The sequence below is a fragment of the Podarcis gaigeae genome, assembly GCF_964106915.1.
Source record: "Podarcis gaigeae genome assembly, chromosome: 10".
Lineage (NCBI taxonomy): Eukaryota > Metazoa > Chordata > Lepidosauria > Squamata > Lacertidae > Podarcis > Podarcis gaigeae.
In genome coordinates, this window is record NC_139686.1 from 29,083,996 (window position 1) to 29,099,007 (window position 15,012).

Sequence of the window (15,012 nt, forward strand, 5' to 3'; positions counted from 1 at the left end):
CATGTCCTTCTCCCCATGCACCCCCCCAAATCTCCTGAGGGTCCCCCCCAAACCTCCACAGCTGATTTTGATGGTAGGAAGGTGTGCTGGAGAGGACATTGCACACACAGAAGTCTGTTGTAGTAGTGGAGCTGCCACACTGGATACAGCTCAAGGTCCTCTCTAAGAGATGATTCCAAAAATATGACATCAGGTAAAACAGATTGCAACAGCAGCCAGTGAATAGTAGCTACAAAGTAGTCAAGACTTTTAAACAATGTACAGCCCAGCATAAAAATAGCCAGAATGTCCAGATAAACTGAAGATTAAAACCCAGTCCTCTAAAACCCAACAGCCTAAAAAGAAAAAAGAAAGCTGATGGGGCTTCAAGGCTTTTTCACACCACTAAGGTAAAGGTAAAGGTACCCCTCCCCGCACGGGCCAGTCTTGACAGACTCTGGGGTTGTGTGCCTATCTCACTTAAGAGGCCAGGGGCCAGCGCTGTCCGGAGACACTTCCGGGTCACGTGGCCAGCGTGACATTGCTGCTCTGGCGAGCCAGAGCCGCACACGGAAACGCCGTTTACCTTCCCACTGGTAAGCGGTCCCTATTTATCTACTTGCACCTGGAGGTGCTTTCGAACTGCTAGGTTGGCAGGCGCTGGGACCGAGCAGCGGGAGCGCACCCCGCCGCAGGGATTCGAACCACCGACCTTTCGATCGGCAAGTCCTAGGCGCTGAGGCTTTAACCCACAGCGCCACCTGCGTCCCTTTTCACACCACTACTGTAGGTTAAATGATGAGGTCATATCAATTTTTTTCAAAATATGAGCAAGTGTGGGAATATAGAACTCTACTGTGATGTTCTGCTACTAAATCCATGAGGCTCATAAGTCTCGCTCTCATTCCCAGTTGTGACCTGCTTTCCGTGTTATTGGTGTATGACTGTAGTGTAGGAAAAGTGAGGGGCACATCTGTTTCTCAGGAAAGAGGCACATTTCCCCAACCAGCTTTGATTGTTTTACTTACCATAACTCTTTTCTCTGAGGAATAAAATGTACTTGATTAACTTCATGGTGTCATATTTGCCCACACAAAAAGGGAAGACAGATCCAGCCCCAGAAAGCAAAACTGCTTTTGAGTTTAAGTTGTGCGAGAGAAGACGGCACTAATCTCTGCTCCGAAAACCTTATAGCCTGAGTTAGAAGTGCAAATCAGTTGTAATTTCTATGTAGACAAATGGGGAATCAAAAAACAGGGAAGCTAAGTGACTTAGGCTAGAGTGTCACAGGACATCTTCGGCGAAGCTATAAACGGAAGTTTGTTCTTCTAAGGGTGCCTGTGATCACAACTCCGCAATTCTTGCCTATCTCCACTGTTTGGTGACAGACTTTGCTTGTGTCTCTGGCAGGTGTAAGGAATGCTCCAGCACTCTCCTCCCTGGTTCTTACAAGCCTGGACCTGAACTGGGCACATTTGTGTGCACCCAGCATCGTGGCAAGTTGGGCCTGAGCGGGAGGATGGAGCGCAGGCCAAGCCCAGATCTTCAGCACGCGGAGGAAAGTGGAGAGGCTGGGATAGTGAGCACTGGTGTGGAGGAAGAGAACGGAATACTGGAGGAGCACCCATCCGCCGCGGAAGAGATAGGCAAAACGGGGGAGAGAGTAGCTGATGGAGTGGAGAGCGAGATGCCTCTTGCGCAGCCAAAGAACGAAACACTCGCCCCTGCTCCCGGATCTGAAACCTGCTCCCAAACACCCCCCAAACCTCCTGTGCCAGCAAAGCCACCTCTGCTCATGCAACACGGGCAGCTCAAGGAGGCTCGGCCCACGCCTGCCCCCAGGAAGAGCACAGACACAGCAGCAGCCCTGTCACCGCCAAGCTCCCAGCCTGTTCCAAAGCCCAGAGCCAACGTGCTAAGCGAGGGATCCAGTGAGCCTGGCGCTGGACTGGCCAATGGTAAGGAAATGCGTGCACAGAGGGAAGTAGTGAAAAACCCATCTGCAGCACTGTGGCAATAGCCAAACTGAAATGGGAGTCCTCATTTGCAGCTTGTGTGGATTGGAATCTTAGAATCACAGTAGGAACCTCAAAGGCCATCTAGTTAGACTCCTGAGGCAGGAAACCTGCTGCTACAACATCTCTGGTAGGTGGCCACCTGTGATGTTGCAGGAGCAGAGTCCCTGCTTTCTCTTTTTTGTAAATCAGCCATTCTTGTTGAGGGGCAGTATAGAATTCTCTGCATAAATAAATACAATTGTCAGGGGGTTGTATGAGAAAACCTTTGGAGGTACCTTTCAGTTGTAGCATTGAGCAGCTTGGCGAAAGCCCTTTTGTCCTGTGAAACATACCCTTCTGATGGGACAGATAACCGGGATTCTGTGTCCACGAATTGACTGCATTCACTCCTTGTGTGATACTTCATTCTTCTTCCACAAGCACGATTATCTGGTAAGGACCAGTGGAGTGGATGGAAAGAAGGGCGTGGAGATTCAAGGCTGGGTGTGCCTTGGGCATAGACCAGAGACCCGTAGCCAGGATGGAGGGAAAGGAGCTGTGTGGCTGTGCAGTCATGATCCCAGAAGGCAAGAGAAGATTTATTTGGCCACTTTCCTAGTTTCTGAGGTTTCGCAAGATGCTGCGCAGCTGCACGTTGGGAGCTTTCATCCCTGGCTATAAAAACAAGTTATCCCAGCGTAATGGATTTGGATGTCCTTGCTAGGAGATGAGACACATGGGTATGTTAAGAGCATCAGGAGAGCCCAGCTGGATCAGACCAAAGGCCCATCTAGTCCAGCATCCTGCTCTCACAGTTGCCAACCAGAGGCCTATGGGAAGCCTGCAAGCAAGACTAGAGCTCAAGAGCAGTCTCCCCACTTGTGGTTCCCAGCAGCTGTTATTCAGCAGCAGATTGCCTCTGACAGTACAGGGGGGGAAACATAGAGCTATTAGCCATTATGGCAATCTGCCATGACTTTGTCTAAGCCTCCATTAAAGGCAACTATTTTGCTGGCTATCCCGACGTCTTGTGGGAATGAATCCCATAGATTTAACTGTGTGCTATGTGAGGAAGTATTAACTGTTGTCCTGAATTTTCCAACAAATTCAGTAGTGTTTGAAAACTGTCGCGAGAGAGGGAGAAAAATCCTTTATCCACTTTCTCCAAACTGTGCATAGTTGTATACACATCTATCATGTTCTCCCTTACTTGCCTCCCCCCCCCCCTAAATACAAAAGCCCCTGATGTTGCACCCTTTCTTGTGTTCTTCATTTCTGGATTAGGTAGGCCTCCTGAGCCCGGTCCTCCTGTTCCGAAGCCCAGAGGCAGACCCACGTCCTCCGAGCGGTATGTCCCTTTCGCTTGCAAATCACACTCAGACAGTGAGATAAATGTCGACCTTCCCTCCAGTTTCCTTTTTCCCTATCCATGCAAATTGAGCTGCAGGATGGGCATTCATTGGAGGTTTTAAGTGAGGGGTGGGGGCTCATTCAGAACTTGTTATTCTTAAGTAGTGATACCCCCCCCCCAATCTATTGAAGAGAGAATCCTGGGTCCTTGCAGAGCAATACAGACAGCAACACCCCCCCTTCAGTCTGTGTATCTCTTGTCAAAATGCAAGTTAACAAACACTTCTCCAACTTGGTGCTCTCCAGATGTTGTTGGCCTGCAACTCCCACCATCCCTGAACACTTCCTGTGTGGTCTGAGGCTGATGGGAGGTGGAGTTAAAAATCATACTGAGGGCACCCAATTGGGGAAGGCTGACTAGATAGTAAATCATACATGCAGGTGAACCCTGTGTAGGAAGAACAGCATGTCTTGATTTCCAAGGGGTAGCTATGTTAGTCTGTTGCAAAAAGTCTTGTGGCCCCTTTAAGGACTAGCAAAGCTAAGAAACCGGGTAGTTTTTAAGGTGTCACAAGACTCTTCATCATGCTCTAAGCAGCTCTTAGCAATTTCAACCACATAGAGGGGGAGATGGAAAGGCTCAGGGTCATGTCTGAGTCACTTGATGTCTCCCAGTTCAGCACAGATGGAAAGGGTTGTTCTCAGTGCATCAGACTATTCTTAGCTTGAGAATCCAAAGCTGCTGCTCAGTATTCCTGCCTGAAGGATTGGAGAGAAAAATAACGGGGCTGTGTATATTCTAAACATAACAACAAAAGTCATGATTCAGTACCAAGAAAATCTGCTTTCTGCTTTTCAGCCTTCAAAATATACATGTGTCTATCTTTTTTCTTTTTTTTTTTAACAAAGGGTTATGAAGTAAATTAAGATTCTGCGGGGGGGGGGGAGGAGTGAATGTTGTGTTCAGCATCAGCTTGTGGTCTTGTGTGGCACGCTTGCAGAATATGTGCAGCCTTGGGCTTCAGAGACCGAGCATCTTGCTTTCTCTCGAGCAACAGACAGGTGGGCCCCTCACTGCTTGGAAGGAGCCTCTTTTCCATTTCGTACTCTCCCCCTTCCTTACCCCATATATTTTCTTCTGCCAGAACTGGGGAGTGCCCACGGCCTAAAGACCCTCCCTGGATTGCATTGGTCCAGGGAGAGCCCAAGAAGAAGCCGGCCCCTCCGCCTCCCCCACCAGGTAGTCGCAAGGAGAGCCCCTCGAGGGTTTCGGAGGAGGATGAAGGCGGAGAAGGGAAAGCGCAAGGCAGGGAAGGCAGGCCCGCTCCGGAGGAGCCCAAGCCGTATAACCCCTTTGAGGATGAGGAGGAGGAGCAGCAGCAGGAGGAAGAAGAGGAGGGAGTCATCGCACAACAGAGCACGCCAAAGCAAGATCAGAGTGAGGGCGAGCCCACCTCCAAGGGGCCTCACCCCTGGTACGGCATCACCCCCACCAGCAGCCCCAAGACCAAGAAGCGGCCAGCTCCAAGGGCCCCCAACGCATCCCCTCTTGGTGAGTCTCCACCCTGCCTTCCGACAGGAAGGAAAAGAATGAGCTGTCTCATGGCTTGCACCAACGTGGCTTGGATGTTTGAGACCTGGTCCTGCCATGCTTGCTGTGGCTGGGGTGCCCTCAGGGCTTTGGACTCAAGCTCCCATCATCCCTGACCACTAGCCATGCTGGCTGAGGCTGATGGGAGTTGGAGTCCAGCAATGTTGAAGGGGAGAGATGCACAGGTTCCCCATCTTTCGAATGGGCCTGTCTAGAAAAGGTGTTCTGTCATGCTGTAACTTTTTTTCTGCCCAAGCACTGTCTTCACTCCTGGGTGCTTTGTGGTGGGTGGGGCCAAATTGGCTGGGGCAGCAAAGGTAAATTTTGCCTTTGGACCAGTAGGCTAGGTTTTGCGCACACACATCGTTCTCTGTCCTCCAAATGGACAATCAAGAGGCAATATTGGAGTTCAAGGGCACATTCCATGCAGGCAAATTGGAGGCCAAAGCAAGGCCAGTGGGAGGTGTGGCATGGGAAGGGTTCAGAGGGCTGGGCAGAGAGGCCTAAAGGGCCATGCTTGAGCCTGAGTTCCCCCACTTTCGTCTCACGTGTACTTTCCCCTCGTTGCAGCTCACCACCCCATCTCCCGACTCTCCCGCTCGGAGCCATCTTCCTCCACCCCCTCGCCCGCCCTGAGCCTGGAGAGCATCGCATCTGAGTGTTTGGCCAAGGGCGCGGACGACTTGGACGAGACCTCCGTGCCCAAGAGCTCCTCGGAGCCCGCAGTCCACGTCCCGGCCGCCTCTTCCGTCGTCTCCTCCTCAGGCCCCCCGCTCCCCCGCCTCTCCTCCTCTGGTGAGGAGTGTTCCACGGCCCTGCCCGGCAGCTCGGCCAACTCCTCCTTTTCGTCCTCCAGCGATTTGGCTGGCGATGGCAGCGAGGCACAAGGGGGACATTCACAGACTGCCCGAACCTCCTCATCTGGGAACTTGAAAACCTCCCCTGGGGGAGCCTCCCCCAAGCCTTCGGCCGGGGCCATTCCCACGCCTATCCTCTTGGCCTCGGAGCTGAGTGGTGCGGCTGACAGGAGCTCTCCATCACCCAAAGCACAGCCAAAGGTAAGTTGGAGTCGCTTTCCTAGGTTCTGGTCATGAGACCCATCCTTCGTCCCTGCAGGTTTTTGAAAAGCAATGACCTTTTGCCTTGCTCTGTTACTTTGAATGGTCCCTGAAATGAACTGAGAAGTTTTTGTGTGTCCATGTGCATGTTTGTGTGTGTAACAAAGCATCTGGCCCGAAAGTCCCAGCCAGAGTTAGGGCTTCACTGTCTTCGTACAGTGGTACCTTGGTTTGCAACCGCTTTGGATTACAACCGTTTTGGATTACAACCACGTCAAACCCGGAAGTGTCTGTTTGCCTATTTTGGATTACAACCCTTTTTTGGATTACAACCATTTTTTGGGGGGAGGCCCCATTGGCGAAAGTGCACCTTGGGTTACAACCTGTTTTGGTTTACACCCGGACCTCCGGAACAGATTATGGTTGTAAACCAAGGCACCACTGTATTCCCAGAGACATGACAACTTCTTGGCCTGCTCTCCACTCTCGCCTCTAGCACCACCCGCTGGTTATGTTATGTACTGCTTATTTTGCAGCCTTACAAATAATTAACCTGGTAGAAGCTGCTGTTATGAAGTATTGCACAGGGTTTCAGATCCTCTGTCAATGCTGCTTTAAAGATAGCATGCACAACAAAGGCTGCTCTCATGGGAAAAGTCTGTTAGGGCTGTGTTTAATGGTGCTTAGGGCCAGATCTGATTGAGGGGCTTCTGATTCCCCCACCCCTGCTTTATCTCTCCATCAGTTTTGGCTTTTTGCTCCATTCTCTCCCCCTTCCCATTAACATAGGCCTAAACTGATCACATGCAGAGGGCTTGAAATGAAGGCTGCCTGTGGCTCATGAGCTGCAGAGGAGGGGCCTGACACAAATCTCCCCAGCCACAGAGTGCTGCAAGGTTTCGTGTCAGCCCCCCTCCCGCCATCTTTTACCCCGGGAAATGTTAAACCCACTGCTCCACCATGCAATTCCCTGTTCCACCAGGATCCCTTGAACTGCAGGGCAGTCTTACTGTGTCTGGCTTGTCCTCAGTTGCTGAGCATGGCTGTCAGGAGTGTCCCCAGCATTTGTGATTTCTCATGTGCACTGCTTCATTTCCCTTGCTCAGAATCGGGAGCCCCTGGCCTGTGTTTGTTGCAAAAGAGGCCTGGCTACTACGCCCCCCCCCCCCGCCAGAGCTGAGTCCCTGCTCCAGAGATATGGTCCTCAAAAGTGCCAGGGTGGAGTGGTAGGTTCAGGATCCCATTGTGGTGCAGCCCAAGAGGTATATTTTGATATTGTGCTTGGTGTGTTTGTCCCCAGTCATCCTGCAAAGAGAATCCCTTCAACCGGAAGCCGTCACCTGTCACCTCCCCCTCCATTAAGAAAACTCCAAAGGGACCCAAGCCAGCGAGGCCTCCTGCTCCGGGACATGGCTTCCCGCTAATTAAACGGAAGGTAATGAGGATTGGGGGCTTCTGCCTTGTTTGCCATGCTACTTAGATTCCCACAAATCGCTCACAAAAGGAGTATTTAAATTAACTGAGCTAACTCAGTCGTGTTTGTTAACTTCAGTGGGTTCTACTCTGAGTAAAACTTAATTGAATACCACCCCTGTGAAGAGGAATTGCATACTTTCTAGCGGGCTGATTGAGAGCTAAGGGCTGGTGTGAGGCATTTGTATGCAGTGGTTGTGGCTTCCTCTGAAAGCTACACTGTAACAAAAGCTGCTGGGGCAGATTCTAAATGCTGAGCCTGAAACCTGGCTTTAAAGGTGCTGAAGGCAAGCCTCGCTTGCAGAGGAACAGTTATCTGGGGTCAGGTGTGGGAGCAAGGCTTGGGGAAATGACAGCACAGGCCAAAGTGGGGCCAGGACATGTTTAGTTAGGCCTGCAGGCTGGAGGTTCCCCACCAGTGCCTTATGTTTACGCTGTGGACTCCAGAATTTGTCTCCTTAAGAATGTCGGCCAAAACAAGTTTCTGCCCCTCATGATTGTGTAGGAAACCACCTGAAACATTCAGTAGTGATAATTTTAGGTAAGGAGGCTAGGAGGGATTTTGGGTGGGACACCCCTGCCAGGTTCTGCCCTACATCTTGCCCTAATTCACAGATACATATTTTTTTAAATGTATTCCCCATGACTCTTATCTCCCTACTCCCACCCTGGAGTCAGTAGTTATCTTCTAGAAAGCCACGCCTGCCTTGTTAGAGACAGGAAGCATGATCCTTGGTTCCTTGCCTTTTTACAGGTTCAGTCAGACCAGTATGTTCCAGTGGAGGACATCTATGGCGAGATGGACAGCATTGAGCAACAGCTGGATGAGCTGGAGCATCGAGGGGTTGAGCTGGAAAGGAAGCTTCGCAGCATGGAAAATAATGGTAGGGTGGTGGATCGCTGCCTGTGAGGCTGCGCAGGGCGAGGCAGAAGGCAGGAAGAGTTGCAGGATATATGAGCGTCATCTTTGGCCATGCTTGCTGGCTGGGAGTTGTAGTTCAGCAACATCTGGAAGGCCAAAGGTTTCCCCGCACCTGATATAAAGCAGCCAAGTTTGCTTTTCCATGGCTTGGACACCACCTGCCCATCTTTGCTTATCCCACTGTGTATATTCATGGGGTGAATGTTAAAAAATATTCTATGTATATGAATTTTCCCTATTTGTTAAAATATGTACCACATAATACTTGGTTAGGGAACTTTCAGGCAGAAGGGTTTCTGTGTTCAGAGGAAAGGAAAGGAGGGAAGAGGTCAAGCGTTGGCAACTTGGAAAAGATGGGTCAGGTTTAAAAACACAAGCCAACCCTCCAGGATGTTTGGTATTTGTGTCCGGAGATGGAGGTGATTGAGGAAATGCCTCTATGTGTGTCCTGGTTCTGCTTCAAAAATAGCATTTCTAGGTTTCAGGTGCCCTGAAGCTAATGTGGACTCACAGTAAGAGCTGCTGTAGCTGCCTCATCCCTTTGCCTCTGTGGTGGGCAGGTCTCAGGGAAGGTCTCAGTGGCAGAGCACATGCTGTGCGTGGCAAAGATCTGGGTTCAGTCCCTGGCATTTCTACGTAGGGCTGAGAAAGTCCCCTGGTCTGAAACCCTGGAGAGCCACTGCCAAGGTAGATGAACCAATGGTCTAATTCAATATTGGTGACAGGCTCTGAAGAGTGTGTGGCAGAGGCAGGGGGACAGGGGAGTGACCCTGGAGAGGGACCAGTGATTTATGGGATGCCATGCCACCCACAAGGCAGGAGCCAGGGCAATTCAAGGCAGAAGAAGAGACGGTTCAGGCGAGGGACAGGTCAGTAGATTCCCCACCTTCCCCTATCCCCCCGGCCTGTTGCCCGGGAGCAGGAGGGGCTTGAAAAGGGAAGAGCAGTGACGACTTCTGTGCAGGAGGTCTCAGATTGAGGGCATGCCACCCGTCAGATAAGCCGGAGGATGGGAGGGGGCCCCACTGTTGCTGCAACTTCTCCGTAGGGCCCAGACCTATGGACAGCTGCGTAGAGGCTAGGAGTGTGTGAGTATGCGTATCCAGAGCACGATGGAAGCTGCTGTAAGTGTTTCTCTAGCCAACAAAGAGTTAACTGTCAGACGTGCATCTTTCTTATCTGAGATAGGCCAGGACAATAAGGTAGCTTCGTACCCATGTGGCCTTCTCAGCTCTTTCCCTTCCTCCGTCCCTTTGACCAGCAGATGTTCCTGAAGATGGCTTGCTGGTTGACTGGTTCAAGCTCATCCACGAGAAGCACATGCTGGTGCGCCGGGAGTCTGAACTCATCTATATGTAAGTACACATGATTGATTGATGGCCACACACTTTCTAGGGGGCAAGTGCCGCTCTTTGCAGGCTCAATCCCAAGCGCCAAAGGCCACCCCAAACAGGTAGATCAGAGGTTTGGGGGGCGCCATATGTTGTTGGGCTGCATCTCCCATTGTCTCCAGCCAGCATGGCCAGTGGTCAGCAATGATGGGAACTGTCATCCAGCAGCATCTTGAGAGGCTCAGATTCCCCATCCATGAGTAGATCTTCCAACCTTCTGAAAGAATCTGGACTTTGCTGAGTCAGCTGTGATAGGGAATGCCATAATGGCAAGGAGGATGATCTAGTTAACCGGCACTATTACAGATGCCACATAATATTAGTTCTGCACTTGTAAGAAGTAGATCTTGCAGGAGGGCACCACCAAAACTCTGGAACTCACTGCCTATTGACACCAGGCAGGTGCCTTTACTGTACTCTTTTCAGCACCTGCCAGAAACTTTACCCAAACATGTAAAAACTGACAGACATTTTAATGTGCCATTTTAGCCTAGCTGATTTTATTTATATATATTGTTTTTTAAAAAATAACTTTATCAATAATTCTAATGTATATTTTATGCCTTTTGTAAACCACTTCGAGGTTTTACTTCCAGTTAAGCGGTTTATGCAAATTTTGTTAAAAATAAAAAATATATTTGCCTTGCTGAAGATTCCCATCCCACTGCTCCCACATCTTGGTCCTGGCATGTAACTCCCCTCTTTTCCTTCCTTTTAGTTTTAAGCAGCAGAACTTGGAGCAGCGTCAGGCTGACGTGGAGTATGAGCTGCGATGCCTCCTCAACAAACCTGGTATGTCTCTCAGGGTGTGATACAAGCAGTTTTTTAAAAAGCGATCTTTGCATTTGAGAATGACTTGAAAATGATTTTGGATGCATTTGAAAGGAACAGTGTTACAGGACCTACGTGAGGAGACCATGCCAGGCAATGTGAGCTGTTTCTTGTTCCCCTGGTGTGCTCAGGCTTTGCTGGGAGAGCCAGTGCTCCAGGCTGCTCACTTTGAACGTTAGCCTAAGTATGTTTCTTCATAAGGTGCTTACAATTCCTTCAGTATCCTTAAAATTGTGTGTCCGTTTGCTTGTTTATTTACCCTACTCTTCAGCCAAAAAAAGACTGAATAGCAATCAATAAATCATTCATCCAATTTATATTCTACCTTTCCTGCCGAAAACGTCTAGGACTGCAGAAACAGCCATGATAAATCACAACTAAAAACAGTTACAAGCATGTTAAATGCATTCTAAAAACCAGCTAAAGACATTATTTCATTTGGTGACCTCAGGGCTGCCAAGAGTAGTGTCTTTCACCCATCAAACGCCTGGAGAAACAGGAATGTTTTTAGAGTTCTTCTGAAAGTCAGTACAGACACACCTCACTAAGGAGAGCATTCCACAAACACCCCTGTCCCTAGGTTTAAAATTTGAAAGACACAACACAAAAGGAAAAAGGATTGGGCAGGAGGAGGAAATAAACAAAACTCAGAAACTAGTTCTTAGATATGGAGTTCTTTTGACTAGCTGGAAGGGAAACTGCTCAAGGAGAGGAACAGCCAAAAGTTTCTGATTTTGCATCAGAGCCAGTAAAGTGGTCCTGCTTCCCTTCTCTTTGCTCTGCTGCAATGGCAAGATGGCATTTGAGGGAGAAGAAAAGCCTGCTGGAGACAGCTTCTCAGTGGAGCTGATGGAGCGGTCCTTTCTTCCATATGCTTCAGGCTGATGGAATGGCAGGCTAGGAAACTGCCTAATACCTGGGGCCCAGGAGCTGTTCTTCCACTATGGCCTGAGTGTTGCTAGTTTAGACAACTGCTGTGACTGTGTCAGCTAAGAGGAGAACTCCCTAGTTTGAACCTTCTCTCTGCCATGGGCGCATTAGGCAAGCCATAGATTCCCAGCCTCAATCTCATCTGCAGTATGAACAGAATAATAGCGGCCTACCTTACCGAGCTATTCTAAGGCTTGCTGAGATTGAAGGATTTCAGAGTTTCGACATGAACCTATATGTAGGCGGAATACTACCCAGAGCAGAATATTATTTCAACGCACGTTGACTGCCAGCAGAGAGCACTGTTCAATAAAACGAGAGGTTCTTTCCCTACTGCCAGCCTTCAGTCGATGGCATTTCCTGCCCTAGTTAGTTAATGAAAGTCCAACAAGAGGGAAGCTCTCGAAACAGGCTCAAGGCACGGATGATCTGTAGAGAGGTATGGGGAAGAACATAGTGAGCAAAACCCAGTGTTTCTTGAGCCACAATTGACCCTTTGTGAGGAGAACTTGGAAGATGTTCAGCCTCGCAGGCAAGAAAGGAACATGGAGCAGTCTTGTACTGAGTCACTGCCTTACACATTGCTTTGCCCAGCCTAGTTCTGTGTACTCTGAAGGGCAGTGGCTCTCTGGGGACCCAGACAGAGGTTTTCCTCAACTCTGCTACCTGAGACCCCTTCGACTCAGGAGTGGCTAACCTGGGTCCCTCCAGAGGTTGCTGAGCTACAACTCCTGCCTGTCCTAGCCAGCACCCTGTGTTGGATGATGGGGGTTGTAGTCCAGCAACTTCTGAAGGACACAGATTTTCTCACCCATTTTATCTGGAACGGACACATTCTGTCCCACACAATCCCATGGGTTGTGCCCCTTCATAAGTGCCACCTTTTATCCTTTGGGTGGCATGTGCTAGGCTAGAAAGCCAGAACTCGCTCAGACTTTTTGGTATTTCCAGCACTGTTCGTGTTAAGAGGAGGAGCACGCTGGGTTCAAGCTCACACTTGTCATGCAATCCTTCGCAGAACAGAAGTGTGACCATCTAACCCTAGGAGGTTCTATCACATAACTCCTGCATTGCTCTTCGCTGCTATTCTGTGCTGATGTTTTGCTGTTGGGTGCTCTTGTGCTTTCATTTTATGATTTTAACGTAAACTATACTTGTTTAATTGTCACATTTTTTTGTAATCCGCTTTGGGGCGGTTTCAAGGAAGGTGGGCTTATAAGTACAAACACCTAGTAAATAAATAACCGCCTACTCACCTCTCTCTTTCTTGGCGGACAGAGAAAGACTGGACAGATGAGGACCGCGTGAGGGAGAAGGTGCTGATGCAAGAACTGGTGACCATTATTGAGCAGCGGAACGCCATTGTCAATTGCTTGGACGAGGACCGGCAAAGGTAGCAGAAGGGGAGGTGGTTGGAAATGGCCTGCCTACTTCTAAATAGTAGGGCTGGGGTGACTGTAAAGATGGCTGTAGTTGCATGGCCCCAAATGCCATTTTTATAGTGAACATCTTCCCTAGACAAGACATAAGCTTTGTCCAAGGGAGCTGGTGCTAGGAGCTTGCCCAAAGATGTGGTGCATTTGGGATCTGAAAGAATGGCTTTCCTACTTGGGCCAAGAATGGTGAACCTGTGGCCTGTCAGTTGTTTCTGGACTACAACTCCCATCATCCCTGACCATTGGCCACGATGGCTGGGACTGATGGGAGTTGGAGCCCAACAGCTTCTAGGGGAGGGCCATAAGATCCTATCCCCCAGCATTGAAACTATTGGCTGGGCAGGGTCGGGAGAAGAGCAGCTTCTTGTGTTCTATGGCATAATGACATCTTTTTAGAAGCTGTTCTGGCAAAGGCCGAATCTTACTATTCCTTCCCCTTGTTTTACCAGGGAAGAAGAAGAGGACAAAATGCTGGAAGCCATGATTAAAAAGAAAGGTAAGAGAGGTCCAGGAGTTAAGGCATTGGTTCCTGAATATTCTTTATGAAAATATTTCTAACCCACCTTTCATTTAGATAGTTAAAACGACTGTTAACCAGGACACAGTGTGCTTATGTGTCCTTTCCATACTGAACACACTAAAAGTATGCACCCAGACAATTTGAATTCTGCTCCAAGGAAAGCTGAATTGTATGACTTAAATGCAAAATGAAGTAAATTTGCATAATTTTTCTTATTTTTTGTAATCCCACTGATCACTCAGGAAAGTAGCCTTCTGCTTGCAGATGCAATAGGGGCAGGAAGCCAAGGGGGGGGGGGGGAATTTGGGATGGAAAGGATGTGAAATGCTCCTCAGCTTTCTCGCCAAACTGCCTTTGGCCATGGGTGGTGCATGCATGTTTCCTCTGTTATTGGGGAATATCGCTCCCAGCACAGGGCAGCACATCATCCCTATAGCCCAGGTCCTGTTCCTCATCTCGGAAGCAGTTGCAATACAGAAGGAGGAAGCTCTGAGACATTGCACCTAAATCTGAATCCTTCCCTCTTAATAGTTGCCTGGGGGGCAAAGGGAATCTAAGCTTTCCCTTCCCTTCTGAAGCAACTATTTTAGAGGAAGAATGAAAGCCATGGAAATTCTTTCATGGATGCATGCTTGTTTTTGCTAATTTGCTAATTTAGTCTGGTTTTGCTAGCCACAGGGCAGGGCAAGAAACTATGCAAGGCACTGAAAGCCCTGCCCCCAAACATAGGAAATTCAGTCTCCTTTACGGCTTCTGAGATTTTAACTCTGCATTTTCAAGCATTTTCTTCACATCCAAAAAGGCTAGAAACCTTTTTCTGTCCTCCTGGTTTCTTTTAATTAGGAAACTAAATTCAGTGACTAAGAAAACATTATGGGTTTTTTCTGGACACCTGCAGAATGACAGGATATACAGTGGTGCCTCGCAAGACGAAATTAATTCGTTCCGCAAGTTTTTTCGTCTTGCGAGTTTTTCGTCTTGCGAAGCACGGTTTCCCATAGGAATGCATTAAAAATCAATTAATGCGTTCCTATGGAAACTGCCTTCAGACCAGGTCCGGGACAGTCTGTCCCCCGACCTCTTCTGAAGGCTGGGGGGGGGACAAGGGCTTTTCTTCCCACCCCCAGCATTTTAAAAAACCCCGGGACAGCATTTTAAAATGCTGGCGGGCGGCAGCGAAGGCTTCGCTGCCGCCCGCCAGCATTTAAAAATCGCCCCGGGACAGCGGAGGACTTCTCCGCTGTCCCGGGGCGATTTAAAAGCCCCCGGGAAGGCAGGCAGGGGGGACAAAGACTTTTGCCCCCCGCCAGCCTTCAGAAGAGGTCCTGGACCTCTTCTGAAGGCTGGCGGGGGGCGAAAGTCTTTGCTCCCCTCCGCCTGCCTTCAAAAGCCGTCCGCTCTTAAAAGCCCCCGGGAAGGCAGGCAGGGGGGACAAAGACTTTTGTCCGGGACCTCTTCTGAAGGCTGGCAGGGGGCAAAAGTCTTTGTCCCCCCTGCCTGGCTTCCCGGGGGCTTTTAAATCGCCCAGGGACAG

The 15,012-nt window shown here is 49.5% G+C and overlaps 1 protein-coding gene across 5 annotated transcripts in view; it reads left to right on the forward strand.

The window, feature by feature from the left end:
• MICALL1 (MICAL like 1) overlaps nt 1–15,012 on the forward strand; it is a 35,166-nt gene that overhangs the window by 16,789 nt on the left and 3,365 nt on the right. For 3 of the 5 annotated variants that reach the window (XM_083701112.1, XM_083701113.1, XM_083701115.1), the window contains 10 exons: nt 1,390–1,937; nt 3,261–3,324; nt 4,472–4,878; nt 5,488–5,975; nt 7,276–7,410; nt 8,203–8,332; nt 9,632–9,725; nt 10,480–10,553; nt 12,801–12,915; nt 13,408–13,454. In XM_083701112.1, coding sequence (XP_083557238.1) covers nt 1,390–1,937; nt 3,261–3,324; nt 4,472–4,878; nt 5,488–5,975; nt 7,276–7,410; nt 8,203–8,332; nt 9,632–9,725; nt 10,480–10,553; nt 12,801–12,915; nt 13,408–13,454 — 2,102 coding nt within the window. The remainder of the gene's footprint in view (nt 1–1,389; nt 1,938–3,260; nt 3,325–4,471; nt 4,879–5,487; nt 5,976–7,275; nt 7,411–8,202; nt 8,333–9,631; nt 9,726–10,479; nt 10,554–12,800; nt 12,916–13,407; nt 13,455–15,012) is intronic. The other 2 variants (XM_083701116.1, XM_083701114.1) reach the window with 1 other exon arrangement.